The sequence below is a fragment of the Jaculus jaculus genome, chromosome 1 (genome assembly GCF_020740685.1).
Source record: "Jaculus jaculus isolate mJacJac1 chromosome 1, mJacJac1.mat.Y.cur, whole genome shotgun sequence".
NCBI classification, from domain to species: domain Eukaryota; kingdom Metazoa; phylum Chordata; class Mammalia; order Rodentia; family Dipodidae; genus Jaculus; species Jaculus jaculus.
The window spans coordinates 3,735,813-3,748,210 of record NC_059102.1 but is presented as its reverse complement, the minus strand read 5'-3'; the positions used below and the strand labels follow the sequence as shown (position 1 = coordinate 3,748,210).

The following is a 12,398-nucleotide window of genomic DNA, read 5'->3' as shown; positions in this document are numbered from 1 at the left end:
TTTCTCGCCAATATTTTCCCTGTTCTGAAGTCCCCGTGTATGAAAACAGACCCAGAACCAAAATGCATCTCAGCTGACAGCCAAGGCCAAGAGAAGGACTCAGGGTCTTGAGGCCGATTTGATGATAATTATATTCCCATCTTAAGAAAACAGAGAAGGAAATATTAGCAGCAAACTATGCTGTTTTTACTGCATTATGCATATGAAATGACAAGTCGTCATTTAAGAAGTTAATAAACAGTCTCCATCTTGCAGGTTATCCAAATGCTACTGAATGGAAAACCCTGGATCCCTAAATGATGTGTAATTAAAATTATTTTTAAAATCCTCCTTGACAGGCCGAGGCTTAGCCAAAATGTAAATGACATTAAAGAAGACAATGAATTTAATTTTATTTAATGTCCCTTTTTGCAGATCCTCATTTACATAGCATTTTTAACAAAAGCGTTGACCTTATAAACGCTGGCATTTGTACAGCTTCGCGGAGTTGGATTTAATCACACTCGTGCAAAGCCATGAGGGAGGAAGCTCCAAGTTCTCTGCTTGGAGATGGAGTACGAATAAAAACATCGCGCCTGGTCAAATGTTTATCCTCCCTGCTTCTGAAAACAACCTGACAAGAAGATGTAAGGGGCTGGGGAATAAGCCGGTACTGTTGGTAAGGCTCGGTAATAATCATACATAATCGTTTGGAAATATAGCTAATAAAAAATATAATGAGTGTTCAGCAAAGTCGGCATTAGGCCCAAATTACATGATATTAATACTTGAACAGGTGCAGAAAGGCGCTTTAAATGAGGTAAATGAATAAAATGTCCCAGAGCACAACTGTGTGTTCTGACAAAAAGTCAATCCCATGAATAATTCAACAAGCAGGACTGCCAGCAAAGGTCGGCTCTCTTTGACCTTTGTGACAGGAAGTGAAAGGAAACACTGTTGACTAAAAAAAAGAGAGAGAGAGAGAAAGAGAAGGAGGAAAGAGCGAAAAAGAAAATCTCCAATAGGTCTTGGGCTACTGTTCTGCAGTCACTTTAAGGTATAAACTTAAAACGCACACATGAATCAAAGCAAGGGTTTAGAGGGCTGGGGCGGCGCAGAGCTAAGGCACTGGCACTTGGGCCTCTTAACTACAGACAATGTGAAATCACAGACAATGAGAGGTTAAGCAAATAATGTTTTTCTACAACCCAACGTCAATTATGTATAAAAATCTGAGGTCAGCTGAAAAGTATTTTCAGAGCCCACAGGGCTGAAATTCTGTAACAGCTGTTAAATACAACAAAACTTCGCACCCTCCCCCCCAAAAAAAAGAAAAAGTACAGCTATTCCAAACTCTGTATGAAAGAAAATGGGATAAACAGATGTCTGGCTTCCAGACAGGAAAGTAGGACAGACTTGGAATGATAAGTCTCCCCAACTCTATAGACTAATGCCAGATTTATTGGGGAGGGGGCACTGCCTGCTACAGAGATGCCAACAAGCAGGACGCCAGAGACGGTGCCATCTGGAACCACCCCGCAGAGCCTGCTCGTGCACTGCACGCAGCCGACTGTGCACAGCCAGCCCATGTGTACAGCAGCCACATCACCCTGCTCCTGGGCCCTCTGGTCAGCCTGTCCAGGCTGCAACAGTTGGACACTACCCTTCAGCCTCCCAGGGTGCAGTGAGGAAGGAGAGAGCAAGGAGGATGTGTCTCCGTGGGCACCTCCAGACCCGGGTGGCACGGGCAAGTGACGCGAGCCCAAGTGTGGTTTTGGTTCAGCAGCTACGCCGACATCCTGTAATCATTTGCAGCCCTTGGAATGCACGGGTGAAACAGGAGAGATTTATCTGCTCATAGTTGGGATATGTGGACAATGGGTGTCCCTAATGAAGACCATCTGCTTTTGTGTTTTCCCAGAAAACATTATTCCATGAGGAAAATGATACTCCCATCCTTCTCAGCAGTACAATAAAAATTCATGCATGTACATGTGAAGCTGTGTGTATCTGCACACACACACGTGCATGCGTGGGCTGCCTCTGACGGTGCATGGCCATGCATGGGGCAGGTGGGGGGTCTTCCTTGCATCTGGCTCTCTGCAGGTCAATTCCGTTCACCCGCTTGCCTCTGTGTCACCTCCTTACAGACCCCACCTTGCCTTCACAGTGTTATGCCTCTTTATGCAGCAAGTTACTATACTATTTTAAATATACTACAGGATAATTATAACTGAGGAGCTATAATAAAAAACTATTTCTCTGGCAATATTTTATGAGGAAGAAAACAATTCACAAAAAGGAGACCTTCACAATAAAGGGAAAATGTCTGGACAGGAAACCATCTTCACTGTGGCCCCCAACCCTTCTACTCTGAAGTGTCCTCTATGCCACTCGTAAGTACCTAATGCTTCTGAAAGATAACTAAGCTAAACTGTGTAATTAATTGATTTAAGGCATCAGGGCCTATAGAATGTGATTACCCTGCCAGAGCAGGGACCTCACTCCTCTGCTCTCATAACACAGAAAAGCAGTCTTCATGTGGGGAAGACTCGGTGTGGGCTGGAACAAATGTGGGCCCATTGATCTCAATTCAGGTTGGAATTATTGGTTTATGTCCTCGGGACAAATATGCCTTATCTGGTCAGAACCTGCTAAATGTATCCAAAGGCCACAAGAAGCCAACGAAGCACACTGAATATAATCCTTTTTTAAGCCAACTAACCAAGTGACGACAGGGCTTGTGGGGACCTGCAAACTGACTCACCAAGCTGATGGGACATTTTATTCTTCAATCCTCAAGAGGAGACTCAGGTTAGAAACTCAACAGAAGCAACTAATTTCCAGAGGCAGCACACACCCCGCAGAAACGGTTATCATTATGAAATTGAGACGCATCTCATTGCAAAAGGCCATATCACTCCAAAGACCATAGGTGCTCTTCTCTCTGCTTAACCCAGCTTGAGATGGCCAACACTAAATTCCGGTTTCTCTCCTTAAACTGGAGATGACAGTGCTGGTGCCGTGAGTATCTCACTAGGACTTAGAACAAGCAACAAAATGCTGATAGGGTTTTTGTTATTAAAAGTGACAGCTCTCTTAAGAATGTGAAAAGCATGCACTATATTTATCATTACATAAAACTATCCTTATCTTAAAATCCCTAGCATGGAAAGTGATTAAAATTACTATGAAATTGTCATATCTTTGAATTTAGGAGCAGAGCAGATTTTTCATCAATAATTAAGACCTCCAAAGCATTTATGCCAAGAGTAAATGGTGCTTCAATCCTCCTCATTCAAATAAGCATGGTAAACCCATTAACCAAATGTTTTTTTTATTTTTTTCCACCTCTCATGCCACTAGAATATCAAATGATTGCACACCTCTCTAAAGTTATAGAAGTATGAGACATCTTACCATATATTTTAATTAAACAAATAGAAGACAGCATTCTCTCTGGCAAGAATTAATGCATAAATTTTGTCTGTCTGAAGAAGGTACTACAAACTGAGTCTTGAATGTTGTTCAGGATCAATAGTCAATAAACACTGGAACACTGTGCAAACCCAAAGTGATTCTGAAGGGGAAACAGTGGCCGGCCGACACTCAAGTTGAACCAGCATGCCCACTTCATTTTCGTGGCCTGCTAAAAACTTCATGATCTGAAAACAAACCACCTTTTAAAATCTCCAAAACCCCTCAGAAGGGGAAGTACTTGCACTGTCTTGCATAAGGAGCTGGCATGGGCTGCCCTTTCAAGTGCCTTATACTCAGACAAGGTTCTAGTAGCAGCTTACACACGCTTAGCCATCCAAAAATTAAAATGAGTTCAGCCACAAGACAACAAGCCAAGGCTGTATGACTGCCATCGCCACACCACCAAAGGAGTATCATTATATTGATCTTTGCAGCTCAAGTTCCACAAAGTGTTGAACTTGTTCTCAATCGCCTGAGTGACGGCCACAACTGGTCAGCCCTATTTGATTACTAATAAGAGAGCTGTCCCTTCTGTCAGATACCGAACATTCTCCACTAAGCAAACAGCTATTCCAGCTAACTAAACATTAGCAATGCTCTCAACCAATGCCACCGAGTTCTTTAGGCTTAACTCATGGAGTTTTCCGGGTTTAAGTTTTCAGACCCTGGACAGCAAAGTCATGATCAAAAGATAACTCTGAAATGAAAGCTGCCGAGACTGAACCCCTCTTCAAAACAGTCTAACCCTCTGCCTCACAAGACTGGCGTCATATGTACACAGCTAACATTTATTCGATTTGGGGACCAATTTCAAAATGTGCAGTCAATCACAGGCTGGGCCCTTGGCTGTTCCCATTGTTGGGAAGAAAGACCTCCTCTCCACAGAATAGTCTGGGTGAGTGTCGGAGGACAAGGTGGTGGTGTCTGTGTCATTTCCACTAAAGCCATGCCAAATGCACATTAGCACTATTAGGACTAATGATTGGTATCGTGAAAGGATGCCATGTTTGCCCAAGGAACGTGATCGATAGCAAGACGAGGAGGAGCAGAAGTAAAGAATGCATATAGCTCATCTAGTTATGGAAATTCATGTTGGAAAATGTAACCAGCATGTGTAATTAGTTTCAATTATAACAACTTTGGTTTGTTAGTTACATATTTGCTACTTGACATAAAACGACAGCCACAATTGGAAAAAAATTAGGAGACATTTTGCAACTAATTGAGAGCAGATTAAATTCATTCTACCACAGGGTGACAATTACAAGAGCAACCCCACCCCAGTCTCAACTCCAACTACCATCCAAGATAAAAATAAGGCAAAAATGAAAGACTTGTTAACAAATTAGCAGAAAGCATTTTATGACATATCTCTGGGTTTAAAGCCAGAGACTCTCTAGGCATAAAGTGCTCCTCACAGTGAGAGCAGTGGCAGATGAAACTGCTTCCCTTGACAACTCGCGAGCAATTACTGAATCCCCACAGAGCGAGCCACCAGGTTTCCAAGTCAACCCACCTGTGCGTGATAACGCACGCGGACAACAAATGGTGCCATGCACAAGATGAGCCCAACACCAGCCTCAGAAATACGGAGCAACTGGAAACCAAGCCGGGCAGGGAGGTCTGCTTGGGGCTGCGGTTTTGTTTTGAAAAATAAAGAAGTCATCCTTACCTGTCAATGATTACAGGGTCTGAGGGCGTTTCGTTTCTATTGCCACAACTTTTCTTGTCACAGCACCGGCTGTGGAGTAATTGTAAACATGGTTTTAATATGCATCTCATCCTTTTGTGTCCAACTTGCAATTTCTTTTTTTCTGAGTCTGACAATGAAGCGGCAGGACCCAAACAAGCAGTTTTCCTGCAGAGGCAACTTGACAGATTTCAACCTACTGAGTTCACATGCTCTTTGCTAAACTTAGGCTGTAACTTTATGCTGGAAGGAGCAAAAGCAAGCATAGCTGTGAGAACCAGAGCTCCTACACAAGTTGCAATGGTAAAATATGGAAGACATGTTGTTGGTGTTTGTCTTTGCAATGAACTGAGAAGAAGGAAAGGCGGGAGGCTGGGGAATAACTTCTCACAACCTCAGCTTTTGTTTACCTCTAATTGTCAAGCTGTTATTTCTGGAAAAGATGCAAGATGCCACCTCCAACCAATATTTCTTTGGGGGCATTTATTAATTATCACCACAAAGGCACATATCAACCTACCACAAACTTCTATTGTTCCTTCTTTAAGCCTACCTTAACTCTGTTATTGAAACTTTAATTAAAGCAGAAATGAAACAAAAATGTTATGCTTCTTGCATTTTAAAAAAGCATACTTGTATAATGGTTACATGTCTAAATTAGCTAAATTAACACCATATGGTAGGCAAAGTATATAAAACCTTTTAAAGCTGACAGCTAAAGTGATTAAAGAAAGTCTACAGTCTTCCACTCAGAGCTTAAATCACAGCTGTGTGCTTTCTGTGTTAATTGCGGTACATGCAGAAGTGGATAATAAAGAAATTCCACTTTATTGGTTGTAATTTATATTTATTACCTGATATGAGGAAAAGTCAGCTTTTGTGTATTAGTGCTGTAACAATATGTCTGCTCAGAAGTGGCGTTCAGGCAACAGGCATGATAGCCAAGCTGAGTATGCCCCTCAGAGTATGGGGCCTGCTACTGTAGGCTGGAAGTCTCTGCAAAGCATTCCTTATTATTCCTTGCAACTATATTTCACATGCCACACATACGAAGTCAATGATGCATTTTTATTTGCCATGTAGGGGTGAAACTCTTGTGGTAGTTAGAAAAAAACAGGTGGGAAATTGCTCTTCTGACAGAGATCTCAAGTAACGGCACGCTATCTAACAACGATATGAAGGATGCATCGCCGCTCTAGGGAAGAGGTTAACTGACAGAATCACAATCCAATTCTCACATACATGAGCCCTATAATAAGTACAAAAGAGTTTCCTTTTTATCAATAACAGACAATTGTACGTCTCAGGATGCGAGCAGCGGAGAAGGAAGTAGTCAAATGATTCCCAGTGATCTCTGACTCCTCCAGCACGAGGACAGATGCATCCTCTGGACCTGTTTTCATTTTTGACTACACTGCAGAGACACGGCCAACATATTAATCCACTCTGCCGAGCAGCCGGTTGCTTTGACCGTCATCAGTGGGGGGAAAATGAGGCCGGGCTCCTGGCTCGCCGGGCTGTGGCCTTGGGCCGATTACATTTCAAATCGATGCCCTTCCCGAAGTTGGGCGGGGTGGCGGCGCCTGCACAGGCGTCCTGGTGCACTCGACTGGCGCCGGGGTCTCCCTCCACCCGCCGCCCAGGGCTCACCTGCACATGATTTCGTGGGTCAGCAGCACGCGACACATCTCGGGGTTCTTGTCCTGGCCCTCATAAACGATGGCCTGCGAGGGGGGAGGGACATGCAGAGGCCGTCGTTACCAGGCGCCCGAAGCTTTGGCGCCAAGTGGCCCGGGGCGCTGCAGGCCTCTCGGGCGGCAGGTGCACGACCCACCAGGCCACCCTCCCGTCCCACCACTCCAGGCGCCGCAGCGGCCTCGCTCGGCGCGCCGGCGGACCTCCCAAGCGTGCCCGCTGAGCCTGGGCCGGGCCTGAGCCCCGGAGAGCCGCGGGAGGACCGGACCCGGCAGGCCAAGGCCAAGGCGCAAGGACTGCGACCCGGCACCCAGACCTCGGGGCCGCCGCCAGCAGGCTGTGCCCGCGGCCGCCGTCACCACGTTCCGGCCGGCCCGTCCGAGAAGCCGAGGGGAGCGCGCGGGGACGGAGGAAGCCGGGAAGTCGGCGGGGCGCCGCCGAGAGCCCGGCCGGGGCTGGCAGCCGCAGCGAAGGCGCCGGGTCCCGCGGCCCCTGCGCGCGCCGCCCGCCGCCCGGCACCGCGGCCGGGGCCGGGGCCGGGGCCGGGGCCGGGCGCAGCCGCTGCACGTGGTCGCGCCGCGCCCGGCGGAGCCGGCGCCCCGCAGGAGCGTCCAGGCCCCGAGGCGCCCCTGCCCGCGCGGCCACGTGCTCCGCGCCGGATGATATTTGGAAAGAAAGTGCTAATGACCAATCTGGTGTTTATTTTGAAACTGCTAACAATGATTTTTCTCGGGTAAAAAGGCAATGTCTGCGCGCACGCTCGGCTGGGTTTTGAGCAGAGGCTCCGCCAGATGGTGCGAGGCCCTAGGTGCGCTCGCGGCGGCGCCCGGCCCGGCCCGGCCCGGCCCGGCCCGGCTCCACCGCCCCGGCCGCCCGCCGGCCCGCCGGCCTCCCACCGCCCGCCTTGCCCGGGGAAGAGCCGAAAAGGCCGCTGGGGGAGGGGCAGGAGGCGGGGGCCCGGAGCTGCAAGTTCCCGGCAGAAAATTCCACCAAGGGGGAGGGTTGCCCCCTCTTCAGTTCCCGCCCCCCCACCCTGGAAATTACTTCCAACCTCCTCAGCACGTGAGACACTTTCCTCTACTTCCAAGTGGACAAAGCCCCTCTGCAGAGCGCTCGGACCGCCCTTCAGGGAAGAGAGAAGAGTCCCCGAGAGCCCGGGTCCCTCGCCTTCACCTGGCCCGCTCGGAACCACAGAAGTGATGGGTGTCACAGCAGGCCAATGAGCCGCCTGGGGCTGCGGGATGCTCTGCCTCGGCGACGCGGGCACTTCCAAAAAAAAATGGCTCTCCTGCAGTGGATCTCCGTATTTATATTTGATTTATTTTTTATTTTGTAGCACAAACAGAAATCCATAAACTGTCGGTTCAGCGCCATTGACTCTTTGATCAGTTACTGGGCTATTTCTTTCCTTTTTTTCTCCCCTATCCCGTCAACTGAGATTAAATGCCTTTATTTTCTGCACTGTTTATACTGCAAAGGTTCTAGGCTAAATGAACAATAAAAGGGTACTTTAAACGAAGCCTACTGCTCCTCCTGCACAAGCCTCCTAATTAGAGGACAGAGATTTCCGAAAACACTCAGGCCGACATACAAAGGAAATAAATGCAGACTGACAAACAGCAGCAGAGTTCCTGGGCGTCTGTGAATCCGATGAAATAATCACAGAAGGGCACACCGCAGTCTTTGTCAGAAAGACGGGTTTACCTGTCACATCTGCTTTACTCCCAGAGAAAACCATTGCTCTGTCTCAGCAGACATTAAAATCTAACACTCTGGCTGCCTGGGTAAGGGCAAACTTTTTCAAGGGGAAATAAAACGTGCAAACTGCTTGCACTCAGAGGAGGAGGCATGTGTGCCGGGCTGCAGGAAGCAGAGGAGCTCTTTTCCACTAGGCACAATTCTAAAAGTTAGCATCCAAAAGTAAGAGGCACAGTACTTTTATTTCTAAGCTTAAGGTCCCTGTCTTGAAATTTTATTCTCAAGTAATCCATGCAGGGTGGATTTAATTTGGAAATTGGACAACCCTGGCCCCAGAATGCTATTTTAAGAAAGTAGAAACAATGTCCTTAAACCAAAACAATAACCACCCACCACAAAACCTGCAGGCACACTGAACAATGTCAAGAGGCACTGAAGTGCTTTTCTGCAGTTAATCACATTACTGATGGGCAATAGTTATCATCCAAAAAGTTGACCAAGACAGGTTAAATAATTTAATAAGGAACTGCTGGTAATTATGTTATTTACAAGGTATGACAGAGGGTGGGAGAGAGAGCAGAGCCATGGATGGATTTGAGTGACCCCTGGAGCTCAGAGTTTGAATTATGGAGATGGGGGGCTGAGAGGTGAAGATGGACTAGAGGAGAACAAGGTGACTTTTCACCCCAGCACATTTAACTTTTAAATCCGAGTACAAGTCTCCAGTTACTAGACCATCCTGCTAGCAAGGAGTCGAGGCGTGAGCTCCTGCAGCCCAACTCCCTGGGCTTCGAGAAGGAGTTAGTTGCCTTTGTTAGATTAGAGGGGACAAAAAAAAAAAAAAAATCAATGAAACGATTCCTAGCAGAGAGAGAAACGTTTAAAAACAAACAAGACTATCTTGAAATTTTTCTGTCAAATATTAATTACCATAATTAATTAAGACAGAATTTGATTCCAATCACAAGACATTTAATAAAGCATATATGTCCTGTTCTAATGACAGCATAAACTATTGTACCAATCGCTCCATTTATCCCAATAAATATGGAATTCTCATTAGCATGTCAAGGAAGCTAAATGGAAAACAAATACCAGAGACCCATTTGTCAGTCTCCTCTCCCAACCCCAGCTCAGCAGCAGGGGGGGGGGGATGAAAACAGTACAGAGGCGTAAACTTTCTCACCTGTTTTGTCATTGAATCTATGAGGCGGACATACAGATCTTGCTCTGTTCTGACTCCTGAAAAAGAAAAAATAACAGGGACAAATTCTCAACAGGATTTTAACACTGCTCCTCAGGAAGGACACCCCAGCCTCCCCTGGAAGTCAGAGCCTGAGGCCGCTGTCTTTGGCATGTAGCAAAACTTCAGGCTATCCCTGCAAAAGGAAGAATGAGAGCCCCAATACTTTCTCACTTCATTATTTTTTCTTTCCTCAATTAATAGCCTTGGGACTCTTAATGTTTCATTTGAAGGTGTAAGGAATTTGCCTAGCCGAGAGCAGCCCTGCGTGCAGCTCTGGGCCCATGTGGTCATTTATTTTTTGACAAGAGAAAGCACCTAGTGGCAACTGAGTAAGAGTTCCAACTCTCTCAAACACCTCCGGAGGATTTAAAAAAGAAAAAGAACTAAGTTATGCTCCGTTTATGGAGCTACCCCCAGTCCAATAATTAACATTAATTTGTAAAATTGAAAAAAGTCATTTAAAAGTGAGGTTCTGTATGAGCCCATATCGATCTCCTTTTTACTCTCCACTTCAAGCCCCACCGGTTAATCATGTGAAGTGCCATCGACTTATCGATCGTTTGTGTTTTGTTTTCCTTCTATGCCATGAGAAGATTTCGTGTTTACATCCATGTCATTTTAATCTCAAAATCTTTATGTCCTGGAGCCGTGGCGGGAAGGGCAGGGAGCCGGCGGCGGTACTCACCGTTGCTGTACAGTAGCTGCAGCTTATAGTGGATGCCGTTGTTGGTTTTCTCGTTGTTTGGCTCCTGAAAGCAACGATAAATAATGGCATTTAGTGCGGCGGTGTCGGGCGCGGACAACGACACCGCGTCCGGTGCCCCTGCACCACCGAGGCCCCGGGGCCTCACACACACATGGCCGGCGGGCGTCGTCACTGGCAGCGGCGCGGTGATGTCACTTCGCTGCGGGAAGGCCAGCGTTCGTGGCCCGGGCCCTCGGCGGGCTCCGGGCCCACCGCACGTGGCGGCGGGGTGCCCCGGGCAGGGAGCGGCACCGCGGCCGGCGAGGGGGCACCGACCCCGCGCCCGCCTCCCACTCGGGCGAGCGCAGCGCGGGCGTGCCGGCTGCGAGCACTTACTTTCTCTTTCTCCACAAAGTCCACAAAAGCGGTCCTCTCGATCTCCACCGGCTGCCCCTGCCTGTCGTAGAGCGCCAGCACGAAGTGGAAGAAATTGGATTTCCGGAGGTTGGAAGGCGGCTGCTTCTCGAAGTGCGCCCGCGCCAGCCCCACGCCGCTGCGGGAGGAAAGGGACAGCGGCCCGGTGAGCGGGCAGCCGAGGGGGGCCGGGCCGGGGCGCGCGGGGGGCGGCCGGTACGTACCTCTGCGCGGCGGTGTTGGCGTCCACCACGCCCGCCGTGTGCATCCACGAGCGCACCGGGTTCATGCCGCTGCCCAGCGGCTCCTCCTTCATGGTCGTCCCCCCGCGCGGAATATTCTCCTGAATCCCAAACATGAACACTGCTGGCGGCGGCGGCGGCCGCGGATGCCCGGCCGAAAGCGCTTCCGCGGTGGGTCGGCGGCGCTCGGCGGCTGCCCTGGCCGCCCTCGCCCTGCTCGGCGGCGCCCGCGGTCCGGCCCGCCGCCGGCTTCAGCCCGTCCCGGGCAGGCGCGACATACACCGGCGGCCGGGCGCTCCGGAGGCGGCTTCCCGGGCGGCGGCGGCGGTGGTGCTGGCGCTGCGCGGAGGCGGCAGCGGCGGAGGAGGAGGAGCGGGGCGCGCGGCCGCGGCGGCGGCTGTTGTTGTTGTTGTTTGCCGGCTCAACGTGGTGTCATCGTAGCCGGGCGGCGTCCGCGGCTGCAGGACACTGCGGGATCGCCCGCTTCTGGCGCGGCCCGCCTGCTCCAAAGACAAATAAACGGGGCAAGTGAGTGCCGCGGCGCAGTCCCGGGCGCAGGCGGGGCGCGGCGGGGCCTGGAGCGGCGCGCGCAGCGGACGGAGGCGCACAAAACTCAGCCCTCTCTCCCCGAGGAATGGACCCTTTCCCGGGAGCCAAAACTCGAAGCCCCCGGGAGCGGCGCTGTCAGAGGGTGACGTCGGGGGGCGGCGCCTGCGCCTTATATGGGAGCGGCCGCCCCTCGCCGCGCCCCTCGCCGCCGCCGCCGCCGCCTAGCTCGCAGACTGACTGCCTGGCGGCGCCGCGAGCCGGCCCGAGCCCCGCGAGCCCCGCCGAGCGCCGCCGCCGCCCCCGGCCACGCGCCACGGCTCCACGGGCCCGGCTGCAGCCCAGGAAGTTGCTCCTCGCCCATATAAACCTGGAGAAGACGCGAACGCAGCCTGGGCGCACTCACCGCCTGGCCACATCCTCCCTCCCTCCCTCCCACAAAACCTGCCGCACAGTCCAAACACCACGGGCCGGAGGAGGGGCGCCCCAAGTTGTCCCGCGGCACGCGATGAATGCCGGGGCTGCACGCGTCTTGGGGTATCCCAAAAGGAACCGCAGGACGAGGCTGGTAGAGGGCGGGGGAAATGGTCCGCAGACGGAGGGGAGAGGGTGCCCGGCCATCCCACCACAAGCGCACACACACAGCACGCACACACACGCCTCCACAAGGACGTGCACTGCTCAGCCTGATTTCTAAGCAGACCTCAGGCTGCTGCACGGGTG

General features: G+C 50.4%; 1 protein-coding gene across 11 annotated transcripts in view; it reads right to left on the bottom strand.

Annotated features, from left to right (window-relative positions):
- Window positions 1-11,245, bottom strand: part of Ebf3 (EBF transcription factor 3) — a 124,652-nt gene extending 113,407 nt beyond the window's left edge. For all 11 annotated transcript variants that reach the window (XM_045152836.1, XM_004669640.3, XM_045152849.1 and 8 more), the window contains exons 1-6: window positions 11,112-11,245; window positions 10,870-11,026; window positions 10,474-10,537; window positions 9,729-9,784; window positions 6,800-6,873; window positions 5,132-5,200 (exon numbers count right to left, since the gene is read on the bottom strand). In XM_045152836.1, coding sequence (XP_045008771.1) covers window positions 5,132-5,200; window positions 6,800-6,873; window positions 9,729-9,784; window positions 10,474-10,537; window positions 10,870-11,026; window positions 11,112-11,245 — 554 coding nt within the window. The remainder of the gene's footprint in view (window positions 1-5,131; window positions 5,201-6,799; window positions 6,874-9,728; window positions 9,785-10,473; window positions 10,538-10,869; window positions 11,027-11,111) is intronic.
- Between the last annotated feature and the right edge of the window lie 1,153 nt (window positions 11,246-12,398).